The sequence below is a fragment of the Marmota monax genome, unplaced genomic scaffold (genome assembly GCF_021218885.2).
Source record: "Marmota monax isolate L192 unplaced genomic scaffold, Marmota_monax_Labrador192_F-V1.1 WCK01_AAM20220418_F8-fsc00126, whole genome shotgun sequence".
NCBI lineage: Eukaryota > Metazoa > Chordata > Mammalia > Rodentia > Sciuridae > Marmota > Marmota monax.
In genome coordinates, this window is record NW_026695245.1 from 1019251 (window position 1) to 1034504 (window position 15254).

Sequence of the window (15254 nt, forward strand, 5' to 3'; positions counted from 1 at the left end):
TCCAGTCTCTATATTTTTTAAATGTGCTACTTCTTACCCCAAAATTATTAATATAGCATCCAGATGAGAACTCTGGAGCCGTCTCATTATTTCCTATTTTGCCTTATTTTTTATTATCCAAATCAGTATTGCCTATGTTACAAATGGAGTTACAGTTATATATTGTGCTTCTATTCACATTAAAAACTTCCAATAGAATTCATGGGCTATTTGACACTCAATAAAAAAAAAATGCATAGAAACCTAGATTGCAATTCATCTCAACTCCTGGATAATACAAATCCATTTTCTGATAGGTATCCAAATTCAACTACAACATAACTACAAGCAAGACAAATTTTCAGCATTTCTTTATGGCAGGAAGATTTCAAATAAAGGTCTGGGGAAACTTTTTGTTTGCAACCATAACTGGCTAAAGAAACATGATGTAAGTAAATGTTTTGCATTCCTGAAACGTTCCTGTGTCTATAGTGATCAGGTACTGAGAAGTTGATTTCAAGTTCAAATATAACTTAGCGATTGCCACATGGTGCAGAATCTTTCCACCCCTACACTCCAAAAACCCAATCAGACAAGTGGCCGTAATCTGACTCCTAGCACACTGAGAGCTGCGGGGCAGGCAATGAGAGCTGCACTCTGGCCAGGGAAGGCATGAGTGACAGACCCGCAGCAAGGCGGTGGGGGTAAGTCCTTCTTTGCCTTAAGGCAACAACGTGCAGGGCCAAAAGATGAAACTCTTTTGTTGCAGATATCTGTGCCTTCTTACGCAGAATCTAGAAGGCAGCTCGAAGGTAGATGGGTGGTTCTTTTAAGTCTGAGCACTGAGCAAAATCAGAAGAGGAGGAGAGAGAAGGTAGAAGAAAAGGGATGCCTTTTAGCCAAGTTCTGCACATAAAGATTTGTGAGAGCATGGAGAAATTACTCTCTGGAGGTAAATCTGTCTGTATTTTTTTCATCAGAAAAATTACTTACCCGGGGATTCAGCTGTCCAGCAGCGGATGAGGCTGGGCATTCAACTAGAGAGTAATGTGTCCGGTTCACTACCACCGGGTCACATCAACAAGTCCTCTTTGTTCTGGGGCAAAAGAAGCAAAGCAAATTGTGTTGATCCATTTCCAGTGAGCATGAACCTGTAAGAGAACATTAATGATCGTAAAGGGGGTTTGAGTGACACTGGAGAGCCCTCGCAAGGCCACAGGTGCATACATGCCAGTGAACCTTAGGGTTCCCAGCCAAGGGAGGCTGCTTACTCTGCCTAGAAGGAGATCAGATTTGTGGTGGTGGTGGTGGGGGGTGTTGTTTTTGTTTTTGTTTTTGTTTTTCTGTTTTTAAAAAAAGGCTAAAAGCACCCTTAAGGAGTATATGTTTTGTTCTTAGAGTGTTGTGTTTTTTAATTTCTCTGGCTGATGAAAATTGGAAGCTGGAAAAGCATCTGAGTTTTTAAAATTAAGTCCCTGGAGAGGTAGACAGGTGTGTGCATGAGCAGGGACAGAACTCCTGGAGGGGCTGAAGCAAGGGGTGAAGGGGTGTCGCTGGAGGCTGGCCTTCTCCAGGACCGCCTCTCCTGGGTGCTGGCCTGCACTGTTGAAAAGGGACTGTTTCCTGTTCACCCAGTTCCCTTTGCTTCCTGCTCTGTCCCCCTCTTTTCTCCCATTCAGTCCGGCCACACACGACAGCACCTGGGGTAGCACCTTTGCCCCTTGGTCATCCAGCTACTGGTGAGTTCCAACGTGACTCTCATGACTGCCTTTTCAGTTTGTGAGTTCTCTGAGCTTCTCCCCCTGTGGGACAGCTTTCATGCCTCTCCTAGAATGCCCTCGCTGGCCCGTCCCAAGTGCTGTTTTCATCTCCTGACATTCTCTTCCTCTAGGGAGGGTAATGTCAGTGTCATCCCAGCTGGGGTTTTTCATAATTACATGATTCACTTAGAGGAGCTCACTTAGGCATGGGACGCTTGGGGTATGGCTGGCTCTTCCCTTTCGGAAGCCAGTTCTTCCTTTATCCTGCCACCCAGAATTGAGCAGATAATGGGTTTCTTTTTCCAAGTTGGAAGCAAAGCCTCATATCAAACCAGAGGCTGAGGGGAGGTGCTGAAGGTGAAGGGAAAGTCCCCCCAAGCCCATCTGCTGCCGTATTTCTTTACTGCCCTTGCAGAACACAGGCTCCTGGGGACACTAAGTGATGGGGGGGGAGGATATTAGGGACCCACAATGTATCAGGGGAGAAGCTGTAAAAGTTCTAATCTCTTTTAAGTACTGGGCATCTTTGCCTAACCCTTTGCTGTCCTCTGTGGTTAGATTCTTTGCTAAATGCTTCCTATACTTTTTTGCTCTCATGATTATCACAGGTGAGGGATAAGAGCAAATGTGTCAGCTAACAGGGTAACTGGGGTTGCTGTCCTCCCAAAGGGGTATCTTCTGACATTTTTTTGCCAGAGAGGGATGGATGTCAAGAAGACCCCAGAAAAAAATTCTTTCTTCAGAGCCTTCTGCTCTGAAGACCAGTGTCCCCTGCCACACCCCCTTTTCCTAGTCCTGAGCTCTAAGCTCTGAGCTCTGCCCCCTGCAGGCAGCAAGGTAACCAGAGCGCAGCTTTCTGTGTTCCCAGCTGCCAGGAGCCCCTCTGGGTTACCTGAGGGGGACATGGAACACTAGGAGGGGCTGCCATTCCTCTCCTAACCTTTCAAAAGCATCGTCACCCCCTACTTCCCCTTGCCTCTGCACCGATCCCCCGCAGACCCAAGGCGTGTGCAGGTTCACTTGGCCGCGACCCCGCCCTGCGAGAGGGGATCCAGGCTCCCCTGGGGCCTTGGTTGTCACGTTCTCATGCACAGTGTCCCTAGGTAGGCTCTGCTCCAGGCTACCCGGCTCCTCCTGCCAGCAGCCAGCTCCCTCCTGGCGCAGGAAAGAGGAGGGAGGGAGTGTCCCTGTCCCAGCCAGGCCCGGTCTGTTCGCACCACGATGCCAGTCACCTCACTGAGACCTTCTCCTTCCACTAATTTACCTCTCAAAACACGGTCTTAGGCAGTCCTGGCTCCCATGCTGGCCTCCCCTAAATCCACCTGCTAGGAGGAGGCGGGACCACTCTACAAACCCGTCTCAAAAGGTCATCTTGAAGCTACAAAGTACAAAGCTAAAATAGACTTGCCTGTTTTTCTGCTTTATGTTCAGAATATAAATAGCATACAAGTAGCACAAATTTTAATTTTTGCCTAAGGGAATTAATTACTTTATTCTTAATATTTTAAGCAATGTGGGAGGCTGAGATAGGAGGATAGCAAATCCAAGGCCAGCCTGAAACCCTGTCTCAAAATAAAAAATAAAAAATAAATTAAAGGCTGAGGATGTGGCTCAGTGGTATAACGCCCCCGAGTTCACTTCCCAGTACCAAAAATAAACCTCTTAAAGAACTTTGAATTTAGACAGTTTTCTTTCTAGGAATAATGCAAATGAATAGTATTTGAACATTAAATCAAAGGAGACTAGAATAAGGAGATCTTGACCATCACAGAGATTTTCTAGAAGCTTCTTTCTTGGTTTGCCCCTCTCCAAATCCTCTGCAAGACTACAGGCCCTGCCCCTCACCTCTAAATTTATAAACTCTTCCAACTGAAAGGCTGGTCTGGTGACTTCTGACTCCCGTTTGTTTTGCCTTTCAGTAAGTGTGGACCTCTGTGTAGAAGAGAGAGCATCATGGTGGCTTTCAAGGGGGTGTGGACTCAGGCTTTCTGGAAAGCAGTCACAGCGGAATTTCTGGCCATGCTTATTTTTGTCCTGCTCAGCCTGGGCTCCACCATCAACTGGGGTGGAGCTGAGAAGCCCTTACCTGTGGACATGGTTCTCATCTCCCTTTGCTTTGGACTCAGCATTGCCACCATGGTGCAGTGCTTTGGCCACATCAGCGGTGGCCACATCAACCCTGCTGTGACCGTGGCCATGGTGTGCACCAGGAAGATCAGTATCGCCAAGTCCGTCTTCTACATCGCAGCCCAGTGCCTGGGGGCCATCATTGGAGCGGGGATTCTCTACCTGGTCACACCTCCCAGTGTGGTGGGAGGCCTGGGAGTCACCACGGTAGTCTCTTAAACTCTTCTTTGCAGACTAGGACTCCACGGTGCTTTCAGACTCTGATGAATAACACCCTAGTGGCCAAGAGACATTCATAAAATTGATAGCTCTTGAATGACTTGAAAATAGCCAAGTCTAGGTAGCACAGCCACGATTTGGGTTTTTTCCTCTCTCTCCATCCCGATATCTGTACTGATTATATATTTATCTTAAGGCATTTACAATTATTTGTTTATTCGGTTGCAGAAGAAATTATTTTATTTCCTCTCATGTTCATGAGATTTAAAATGATCTCCATGAAGGGTCACACTTAAAAAAAAACAAATTGAGCCAGGTACAGTGGCGCATACCTGTAATCCTAGCACCTTGGGAGGCTGTGGCAGGAGGATCCAGAGTTCAAAGCCAGCCTCAGCAAAAGCGAGGCTCTAAACAACTCAATGAGACGCCGTTCTAAATAAAATACAAAAAAGGGCTGGGGATGTGGCTCAGTGGTTGAGCGCCCCTGAGTTCAATCCCTGGTACCAAAAACAAAAACAAAAGCAAATTGACATTTGATCCTTGTTTTGTTCTTCACTGATTAGGAATAGCATTTGTTATCTCAGAACCAAGGTTGCTTTTATATACACACACACTCCTTAAGTTTTAATTGAGATATATATTAATTCATCTAAACTTAATAAATGGATTTAATCATTGCTAATAAAATTGTCTCTCATGAAAGTTTTCAATAAGTGCAGCAGTGGCACATTTAGCTTCCTTTGTAGAAAAGAAAATTCAGCACAAACTCCTACTTAGTCTTTATAAAAGTAATTATCTTCAACAGCCCAAAATGAGTGTAAATTTATTCCTTCTTTTTGGAAGAGGGAAAGGTCAGAGGTCTCAGCTGGAGATGGGGTGGAAGATTCAAATTAACGATTATTTTCTATACAGAAAAAAAAAACATGCCTTTCATAATGATTTGTAGTCAGAGAAATGTACTCTTGCTTCACTTCCAATGAAATGTTTTTCTCTCTTCAGGTTCATGGAAATCTTACTGCTGGTCACGGTCTCCTGGTGGAGTTGATAATCACATTTCAGTTGGTGTTTACTATTTTTGCCAGCTGTGATTCCAAACGGACTGATGTCACTGGTTCAATAGCTTTAGCAATTGGATTTTCTGTTGCAATTGGACATCTATTTGCAGTAAGTTTCCAAGTCCATTTAAATAATTGATCCATCTCATTTATCCTCACACTAGAGCTGGCCCAAAGAGGTTGTGTTTTATAGCTATAGCTCTTTAGAATCCTGCCTTGTCCATTTTAGGTGGTCTTTTTTGCCAACTATGTGATGAGAATGATGATATAGTAGCTAACATCTTGAGGTTCTTCTGACTTGACAAATAATACAGCAAATTGCACGGGACCTGCTTGCAGCCTTCTTTCAGCTATGACTGACCCCGCTTTCTTTTTTTCTTATAGATCAATTACACTGGTGCCAGTATGAATCCAGCCCGATCCTTTGGACCTGCAGTTATCATGGGAAATTGGGAAAACCACTGGGTAACCATCATGTGTACAATTCCTGTCTTCTTAGAGTTGAGGATAATTATCCACGAGGCTTTCTTTTTTCATTATCTTACTCACTTGTTTCTGTTGCATTTCCCCCAACTTTGACTCTGGCTTTATTGCATCTTTCATAAAGACTAAGGAAAGTTTAGCACAGATCTGCTGCAAAACATCTCATCTTATATCTCTTCTGGGCCTGCAGTAATAATCTTTCTTTTGAATGCTAGTCTGAGCACTGTATCTGACAGGCTGCAGCAGAATACACCTCACAGGGAGGTCGCCTATGTGGAACAAATTAGAATGAGAATGGTGTGATAAATATGGTGTTTAAATAATTGAAAGAAAAGCTTTCCCAGAAATAACAGAAAATAAATTTATTTGAAAAATTAAAAAGAAAGAAATATTTAAAAGCACCATCCTTATCAAAAATATTTACCTTTTTTTGTTTACAAAAGCATAACCCAATTAATAGTATGCGAGTTGGAAGCATTTGAACTACAGATGGTGCAGAATAAATGGTACAAATGTTTATGCTATTATCACCATAATCATAGCTGGAAAAATAAATGACTCTCAGAAAAGGCACGCTTTTCAATCTCAAGTCTAACCTACTTATTAATGAGGTGGCAATGGTTCCAAAGAATTGTGAGCTCCATATGTAGATACCATGATCAAATTTGTTTCCATTGGAATTTACAGTAAAGGAATTTAAATCCGGTGAGTGAGTCATGAGGCCTTCATGAAGGCCATTCCTACATTGACTTAGAATAACCAATATAAATAGAGACGTTTGTAAGCCAACCTAAATTGGGACTTTTATTGTCATTCATATGTTGCCAATATTATTTTACATTTTTAAAAAAAATTCATGAATATAGCAGAATATGTTATTTGGGTTTTGATCTTATGCATGTGGTGGTTACTGACCTAGTCACACCCACTCCACTGTGGTGTAACATTGCAAAGAAGAAAATATTGCACAGTTACTATAAAAAGTGTACAGAGTTTTAAAAAGTAATTTGTAATATTAAATAACAGTATGAGAGCTAGTGTTCAAAAGCAGAATTTTGGACATGACCATGCAAAGACTTGGCCAACAATGCCATTTTTAAGATTGATCAGGCTGGGGATGTGGCTCAAGTGGTAGTGCGCTTTCCTGGCATGCACGGGGTGCTGGGTTCGATCCTCAGCACCACATGAAAAAAAAATAAAATAAAATGATGTTGTTCCACCCAAAACTAAAAAATAAATATTAAAAAATTCTCTCTCTCTCTCTCTCTCTCTCTCTCTCTCTCTCTGTCTCTCTCTCTCTCTTTCTCTCTCTCTCTTTCCCTCCCTCCCTCCCCCCACCTTTTAAAAAAAAAAGATTGGCCATTTTGCCACTGATATTTCCATTTACATCTCAAAAGATTTGCTATTTTATGACATCAATCTTACTAAAAATGAATGTCCACTTATAGAAGTGGTTATGTGAAATTTAAAATCAATTTAAGGTACCTTTGTAGACTAGAAATACCATCAAATTACAAACTGTGATTTTTGTATGTTATAACAACATAATTTTAGTTTTCTTTATACTTCTACATATTTTCTATATTTTTTGCACAAAAAAAAACCCTGCAAAATTTAAAAAGTCACTTTAAAGTACATATTTCTTCATTTTGGAATAGTGACTTAGCACTGAGATTTGTTTACTTTTGAGAACATGCAGCTAGCTGTGCCCTTCATAGGTGTTTTGGGAAACAGTAGCAATTATTTAGCATTGCCTGTTCTCCTATGGGATTTGGAGCCTTGAACTGGTACTAATCTAATGAGATCTTGCCAAAGGAACAAAGAGCAAAGACATTTAGAGGAGGTCTCTCATTTCTCCTTTAGAGGGCATGTAGAAGATAAAGTCACCTACAGGCTTTTCACATTCAGGATAAGGAGCTTGGTTCTTCTAGTCAATCTATGCAACAGTTTCCCTGTTAAGAACATGTGTTCAGTCTCAGCTTAAAGCTTGAATTTTCTTTAGATTTTACAAGGAGGCTCCTAAGAATGATTAATTTCCAGAGGCTGTTTTAAGCAAGAAACATTTATCACATTTTTGTTCAAGTGAAAGAAGTATTGTATAGTAGAAAACTGTATAATGGTTCAAAAGAGAGGTTTGAAGTTAGACCTGAAATTATAGCTCAACCACTTGCTAAGCATGAAATCTTAAGCAAGTTTCTTACCCTCTCAGACTGTCTTTTGTCTTCTCTATAAAATGCAGATATTAATAATAAAATCTATCTCAAAGGTTACTGTTAGAATTAAATGAGGTGATACCAAAAAAGTGCCAATTACAGCAGCTCAGAAAGAGGGTTCAACCAACAGGATTTGTTTTCTAAGTGAACCTGTTGAAAGTGCATCTAATACCCTACAGCATATCTGTACTCTAAAACAATTGTTGTGGTTCATTCAGACTCAAAACTTAGTTTATTCAAGGCATATAAGTGATATGATAAAAGCTTCATTTATTGCATTTCTGCAAAATTGCTCGACTGTGACTAGCTATCATCCATAAATACAGTCTCTGTTCACCAAGCCACCCTCGAAAGGAGAACTCTCTATAATAAGAGAAATGAATAAACCATGGGGTTTTCTATTAAATCAAATCACCAGATTTTAAAGAGAAAAAGCAAGGAATGTGAGGAAAATAATAACATGGCCAGTATAGTCGCCTACATCTTTAAATTGTCTAAGAAGCATAGGATGGTGCTGGTTACTATAAGCTGGGACCTATTAAATACTTTATCAGGATTATTTCATTTAATCTTCACATTATGTCTGCATTATTATAATCCCCGCTTTGCAGATGAGGAAATTAAGGCATAAGAAATTAAGCCACAGATGTAAGCACTCACAAAATCACTAAGTGATAGAACTGGGATTCCATTTGCCACGCTCTACTGAATAACTAAAGCCCCAAATGATTAAACTGTACTATGATCTTGATTATGCAGAAAACCAAAGTAGGAGGGCAATATTGAGTAAATAAGAGAAGTATTCTCCAGAAATTCCTTTTTTTTTAATTTAGTTGAACAATTCCTAGTGTTTTTATTTAAACAATTATCAGAAGATGGGAAAATACAATTAATGAAAGGAAGACAAGAGAGGAAATAAATTTTGTCTTCTGTTCAAATGTTATTTAATAATTTATGAATTTCTGATGTGGATTGGGCATATGTTCTTAGTTCCTTGTAAATTCCCCTCATTTTTATGTATGACACATTTGCTCTCTTTAATTTAACCCAGCTGAATTCTATACTCATGAGTTGTTCAACAGAAAAGCTTTCTTTACTCACACTCTATCCTCTTCCATCTTTCCCCCAGATTTACTGGGTTGGACCAATAATAGGAGCTGTCCTCGCTGGTGGTCTTTATGAATATGTCTTCTGTCCAGATGTTGAACTCAAACGTCGTTTTAAGGAAGCCTTCAGCAAAGCTGCCCAGCAAACAAAAGGGAGCTATATGGAAGTGGAGGACAACAGGAGTCAGGTGGAGACCGAGGACTTGATTCTGAAACCTGGAGTGGTACATGTGATTGACATTGACCGGGGAGAGGAGAAGAAAGGGAAAGACCCATCTGGAGAGGTATTGTCTTCAGTATGACTAGAAGATAGCACTGAAAGCAGAAGAGACCCCTTAGAACGGTCCTCAGATTTCCTTCCACCCATTAAGGAGACAGATTTGTTATAAATTAGACATGTGCAGATTTGTTATTTCATGTCATATTACTCAGTCTAAACAATAAATATTTCGTTATTTACCAAGGAGGAAAGGAAGAAATCTATTGTGAATTTCAAAAAAAGAAGACTTTTTGGAACTATATATCTAGCTTACCTAGGTATAGAGTTTTTTGAACTTTCATTAATAACCTATTTAAAATGTATATCAAGATTGGGCTAAGTCTTGCCTTACAAAATATATAGACACACCTATCAAATTATTTCTCCTTTACCAGAACTTGATATTGACAATTCTCACTTGAATTTATTCCATTAAATTGAGTTGAATAATGACAAAATGCAGAATGTCACAGGGTCATGCACACTTGAGATAAAATACATCAAGATTTTTTTTATGGGCAATCTCTTATTTATAAACTACCTCGGCAAAAGAATATTAACAAGGATCATTGTTAATTGTTTCCATTCATATTGCAAATACTGACTCTCAAACCCAACTCCAATTTATTATAATCCTTCCTCTTCCTCAGTATCCAAGGTAATATGGAACTAAAGTCCAGAAATTGGAAAAAAAATTCTGAAATCCTGCATATTTATTAGTTTCACCTAATAAAACATCCCAATCATAAGAAACACCTATTTGGATTCAGAACAAGCATATTTATGAAATCTTAATGGGGGTGGGGAAAAGTTACCATCATGCAAAAATCACAAGGCAAAAGGAAATCTGTATTCTGGTATCAAATGGTTGATCTGTTTTCAGTGCACATCCTCAAATGCACCACACAAGGTTAACAATCTAAACTTTTAACCACTAAACCACTTTGCTTTTTTTTTTTAGTTTATTGGTAAAACTGGGGGTTTTGTTTGTAACTTTGATTATCTATATGTAAACATTAGCAGAGACAAAGTTTTGAGAACAAGAACTTAACTAGTTGGTATTTTATTGGTTATGAGTCCTGAGTCCTGCTCACTCTAGAAAGTGTGGATTTGTTCTGCCCAGGCCCAACTCTGCTGCTCCCTCACTTCTTGTGACATTTCTTCATAATCTTTACTGCAAGTGCAATGACATTTGAGTGAATTAAAATGTATGACAGACAAGGTAGGACATGGTGGCAGCATAGGAAGGTGGCAACATCTAAACAGTTACTTTTCAAAGCTATTTGACAAACCTTTCATTTGTAGAGATATTGTACCTAAGATGTCTTTAATATATTTTTGTTACTGACCAGTTTACTTGTTAAAAATAATTTGTTTTTCCTGCACTGCTTTGCTTTTTGTTCATAGAATGTTCTCTGAAAACCCCAGTTCCTGTCCTCTTAACCATCTAGTCTAGACTTCATCTTAGACAAAGAGCGGCAAATGTCAATTTCACTGAACAAAAGCTGGTAGTAGAAAAGCAAAGACCCATCACTGCGAGGAATGGCTTGTAAATAGCTCCTAACCAAGGGCTTTCTTCTCCCAAGATAGTTCCAACCGAGTGTCTCCTTTTAGTGTTAATGGCAGTTGTGTGTCTGTGGCTGCGAGATAATGGACCACTATTAAACCTGATTCTCTTTGGTGCTAAGAAAGAGTGATGCTCAAGATTCCCCCCAGTGTCTCCAAGTCAGTGTGATGCCTGCAAGTGCCCCTGGCATATTTCACAGCAGGTGCCTACAGCACAGGTCCTTTCCTCAGAGGCACAGGGCAGGGCCACACTACACACTATGCCAGGGACAGGGTGGCACCCATAGAAACCAGGGTGCAAATCTCCCAAAGGTGGCTTATGCCCATTATTTCAAATGTTTGCACAATTTACCACTAAGGATTTAAGATCAAGGTGGTTCAAAAGGCAATACCAACCATCAGCAAACACGTCAGTTCAAAAATAAATTTAGTTAACAAGGAATAAACAGATTTCTGAATACGCTTACAAAATACTGGTTTATTATCATTTTTATTCTGCCATATGGTTTACTACATGTGCACTTACTTTTACACTCACTTCCAATTGTAGCATTCAATAAGTTAGGGATTTAAATAGAAGAGTGAATGATGTTTTTGTAATTTGTTTCCTAGCAGTTAGCAGAGCACCACACACATAGTAGGTACTCAAAACATGTGAGTGAATTAATAAAAAGGTATAAATCTCATATGGGGTTTAAGAATGCAAATAATTTCCTTTTCATCTTCCTTTTGCTCAATGCTTAATAAAAGCATGATTCCCTATATTACTGAAATAAGGCAATATAAACATGGAAATCATAAAATGTTTTTGCATTCTACTACATTTAGGGTAGGAAGTGAATGAAAGCTTTAGTGCTCCTTTTCCCTGCATGTGAGACAACATATTTTGTATTTCACTCAAGGCTCTGCCAGTAAAAAGTAATGAAATTGTACCTTTCTAATGACATCTATGCAGCAGGGGTCTGCTGCCTTGTAGATGGCACCAAATTATCCAAGTGTATTAGCAGACTACGGGCTTTTTCCTTTAATCCCTTCTTATTAATGAAGTGCATAGTGCTGTTCCCAAGAGACTACAGCTGACAGATACAGAGAGAAGAGATCAGAGAGGAAAAAAAACAGGAAGACATAAATGAATTATACCCAGCCATGGAACAATGCCAACTGCCTCTTCCCTCGGGAAGAGCACACAAACATCCCCAAATTAGAAGGTGCTCCCTACACTGAAAATGCAGAGCTGATCAAACTGGGGGGAAAAAACACAGTCTTCCTTTTTTAAGTTTTTGAGGGTTTTCTTAAAAACTTAAGAGCCCCAATTGTGAATGTATATTTCCCCTGTTGAAGCTGACATTTTCTTTCCAAAGTCCTAAGCTTTTTACACTTGGAAGAAACTATTTTCTGGCCTCTAAATAGTTGTTCCTGTCATTTGACACTTTCCATAAGTTCTCATGAGCATTTTTCTGCTGTAGCTCAGAGGCACTACTTGGAGCTGCTGCCCAGTGTTAAGATTTTACAAGATTAGAAATATTTGGAAAATACATATGATGGAAATGAGCTGTCTGTTTTATTGGAGTTCTGATTCCAAACAGCATAGAATATTCTTCTAGACCATGAATCCAGGCAACATGTGCATTGGTTGAAACTCCATAACAATAGGGAAACTCCAAAATGAAATAACAAATGCAAATGCTAAAATTAATCCTGGCAAGGTCCTTTGCGTCAGCATGTTGATACCATTCCCACACATGAACAGGAGACAGATAAATTGCCTCTGTAACAACTGAAGATGGCAGTCTGGGCTGAGCAGACAACCTCATCCAAAAACATACAAAAGCCAATATAAATTCTTTGCCTATGCACCATATAATATGTGAATTCAGAATATTTTATACCTGATGGTAACTGTATCTTCCCTAATATGTTAATGGCATGAAAGTTATCTGGAAAATGTGGTTATACTCTGGAAAGTGTAATGTAACAAGAAACACTTTCTTTACCTCAAATTTTGTGAGCTTGCATTTGTGTTTTAATACTTTTCCAATCACTGAAACTGCGCTGACTTTTGAACCCTGTGATTCCGAATTGAATTAAATGGAAGACATTTAATTCAAGAATCAAAAACCGTGGCCACTCACTTTTCCAAATGACTACTGATAACCTGTGAAAATACATATCAGGTAAATATTACACAGCATGTGCAGTGAACACTAAATTGAAAAGCAGTTACAGTGTTACCTGTTTATGTTGAAAATCAAAGCGCTAAAAACTACACCTAATTTATACAACCATTAGGATGTATCTCAAGATTCTCTTCAAGATTAATTAAATCAACATGCAATTTATGAATATATATACATAATTATTTATCACTTTTATGACCCCAATCACAATAAAATTGTAATTCATGATGAAGTAAGGAGAATAGACTGAACATATGGTTATATTCACAGTTATTTATTAACTGAAATGTTATTCCAACATTAGAGCTAATGTTAAAAAGATTTCAACTGTAATGTCTAATATTTGGAATAATCTATTAAAATGTTAGCATGGTGGTTGACTTCCACAAATCATGTTGCATCTCGTACTACTCAGCTTGTGCAAATAAACTTTCAAATGTTTTAAAGGTAAACTTGTGTCTAATGGTGTTCGAAAATCCATTCATAGTTTTTGCAAGTTAGAGTTGATGAGATTCCTTTAAACTAAATAGGAGGTTTAGGTATTTGAGTGTAATTAGCACCAAATGAAATGGTGGCAGAATCCACAAGATCAAATGTAGTTTTTTGAAAGCCTGCAGAGTGCACACTGTGGTAGGCCCTGATATAGTCAGCGAAAATTATGCTTTCACAGGCTTAATTCAGGATGTCTGCATCTATGCAAAATGGACCATGGGATATCAACTATCATTTCAATGAGTCTAAGAGTGAAAACTCAACTGCTGCTAGTATAGCTAAATAAATGATCCATCTGCAGGGCACTTGGCAGATTCTGCCTACCCAGATGGATAATGTAGGCTCCATGAGTACTGGTTTACCCTCTTGGGTTCTTGGTTTGAGGGCCTTCTCAATTTTGAGAGGTTATAGATGCTCAGTAAAGGACCGAGGATAATCATTAATGTAAGGTGCAACCTATCCGATGCAGTATCAATGATGCCTAGGAGCCAGTACCTCTCAGCGATTGTGATATTGGAGTGAAGTTATTCATGTAGGTATCTGTCTCTTTTGCCAGAGTCTAAACTCCTTAAGGGCTAACACTGTGTTTTATTGTCTTTCCCATTCTCATGCCCAGCCTTAGTCACTGAGGCTTGACATTTCACTCAGTAAGCTCTTGTTTCTGGGCATGGTGGTACACTCCTATAATCCCAATAACTTGGGTGTCTGAGACAGGAGGATCACAAGTTCAAGGCCAGCCTCTGCAACTTAGTGATAATTTCAGAAACTTCACAAGACCCTGTCTTAAAATACAAAATTAAAAAAAAAAAAGGCTGGGGTTATGGTTCAGTGGTAAAATGCCAATTACCCAAAAGACAAAAATAAAGATAAATAAGTTCTTGTTGTATGGATAAAGAAATTAATGACTGTCTTACAATCATTAGGAAATGCCACAAAACACTATTCTTCAATCTAGGTTTTTGTTGTTTTTTTTTTTTGCTACATGATTGTATGGTAAATATTTGAATTCTTATAGTTGCAGGTAAGATCCCAAAATTAGCTGAAACACCAAAGAAAAAGAGAAATGCACAAAAAGAATAAAACACTAATTGGATTTCTGAAATTCAAACCCAATGTGTAAGCAACAAGACATATTTTCATTGCTCTATTTAGACAATGCCCAGATGTTAGATGGAATTTAGCTCATTGAGTATTTCAGCAAGAAAACTATTTTAACAAGCATGGAAAGCTGGAGATACAATATCAGACTGCTTTTAGATAATTACCCTGCTTGGAAACTGTCCAAAAGAATACATCACCTGAATTAATTCTTAATATTTTTCAGTTTTTCCACTTCTTGTTTGGGTTTAAGGAGACATTGAGTACCCTGAAAAGCTGAGCTGAGTTCTTCTACCTCCACATATTCAGAAGTCTCTGAGAAAGCAGGACCCTGATGTTTATAACCTTTTTGCATATCACAAGGATAGCACATGGCTAGTGTACAGTCAATGGAAGGTACATGGATGCATGGATGGGTGGATAGAAGAAACACTCTGATCTAGAGGTATTACTTTAATCTGTGAGCAAAAGGAAATCATAACCTGTATTCCTTTTTCCCCCTTCAAGATCCACTTTACACAGAAAAGCTATGGATTATGAAAATATTAACCAAGGGTAAGAAAGGAAGAAAAATGAATTAATTATAATGATTATCAGTTATTAGCACATATATACGGGGCCTTAGTATTGTTCAGTATCATTCTCGATCATTATAAAGCATGTATTACTATCATTCCCATTTCCAAAGATAAAGAAACCAAGGGTCAAGGGCAATAAGTA

General features: G+C 39.0%; 1 protein-coding gene across 3 annotated transcripts; it reads left to right on the forward strand.

Moving 5' to 3' along the window:
• The first annotated feature begins 529 nt into the window (after positions 1 to 529).
• Aqp4 (aquaporin 4) lies at positions 530 to 13396 on the forward strand. 3 transcript variants are annotated; one of them, XM_046433323.2, is made up of 5 exons: positions 530 to 683; positions 3659 to 4073; positions 5085 to 5249; positions 5525 to 5605; positions 8966 to 13396. In XM_046433323.2, exons 1-5 carry the CDS (start codon positions 652 to 654, stop codon positions 9242 to 9244), a joined length of 972 nt encoding a protein of 323 aa, XP_046289279.1. In that variant the 5' UTR covers positions 530 to 651; the 3' UTR covers positions 9245 to 13396. The 3 variants fall into 3 exon arrangements, with proteins under 3 accessions (XP_046289279.1, XP_046289303.1, XP_046289313.1); XM_046433347.2 differs by lacking the exon at positions 530 to 683 and adding an exon at positions 760 to 931; XM_046433357.2 differs by lacking the exon at positions 530 to 683 and adding an exon at positions 1576 to 1718.
• Positions 13397 to 15254: the final 1858 nt, after the last annotated feature.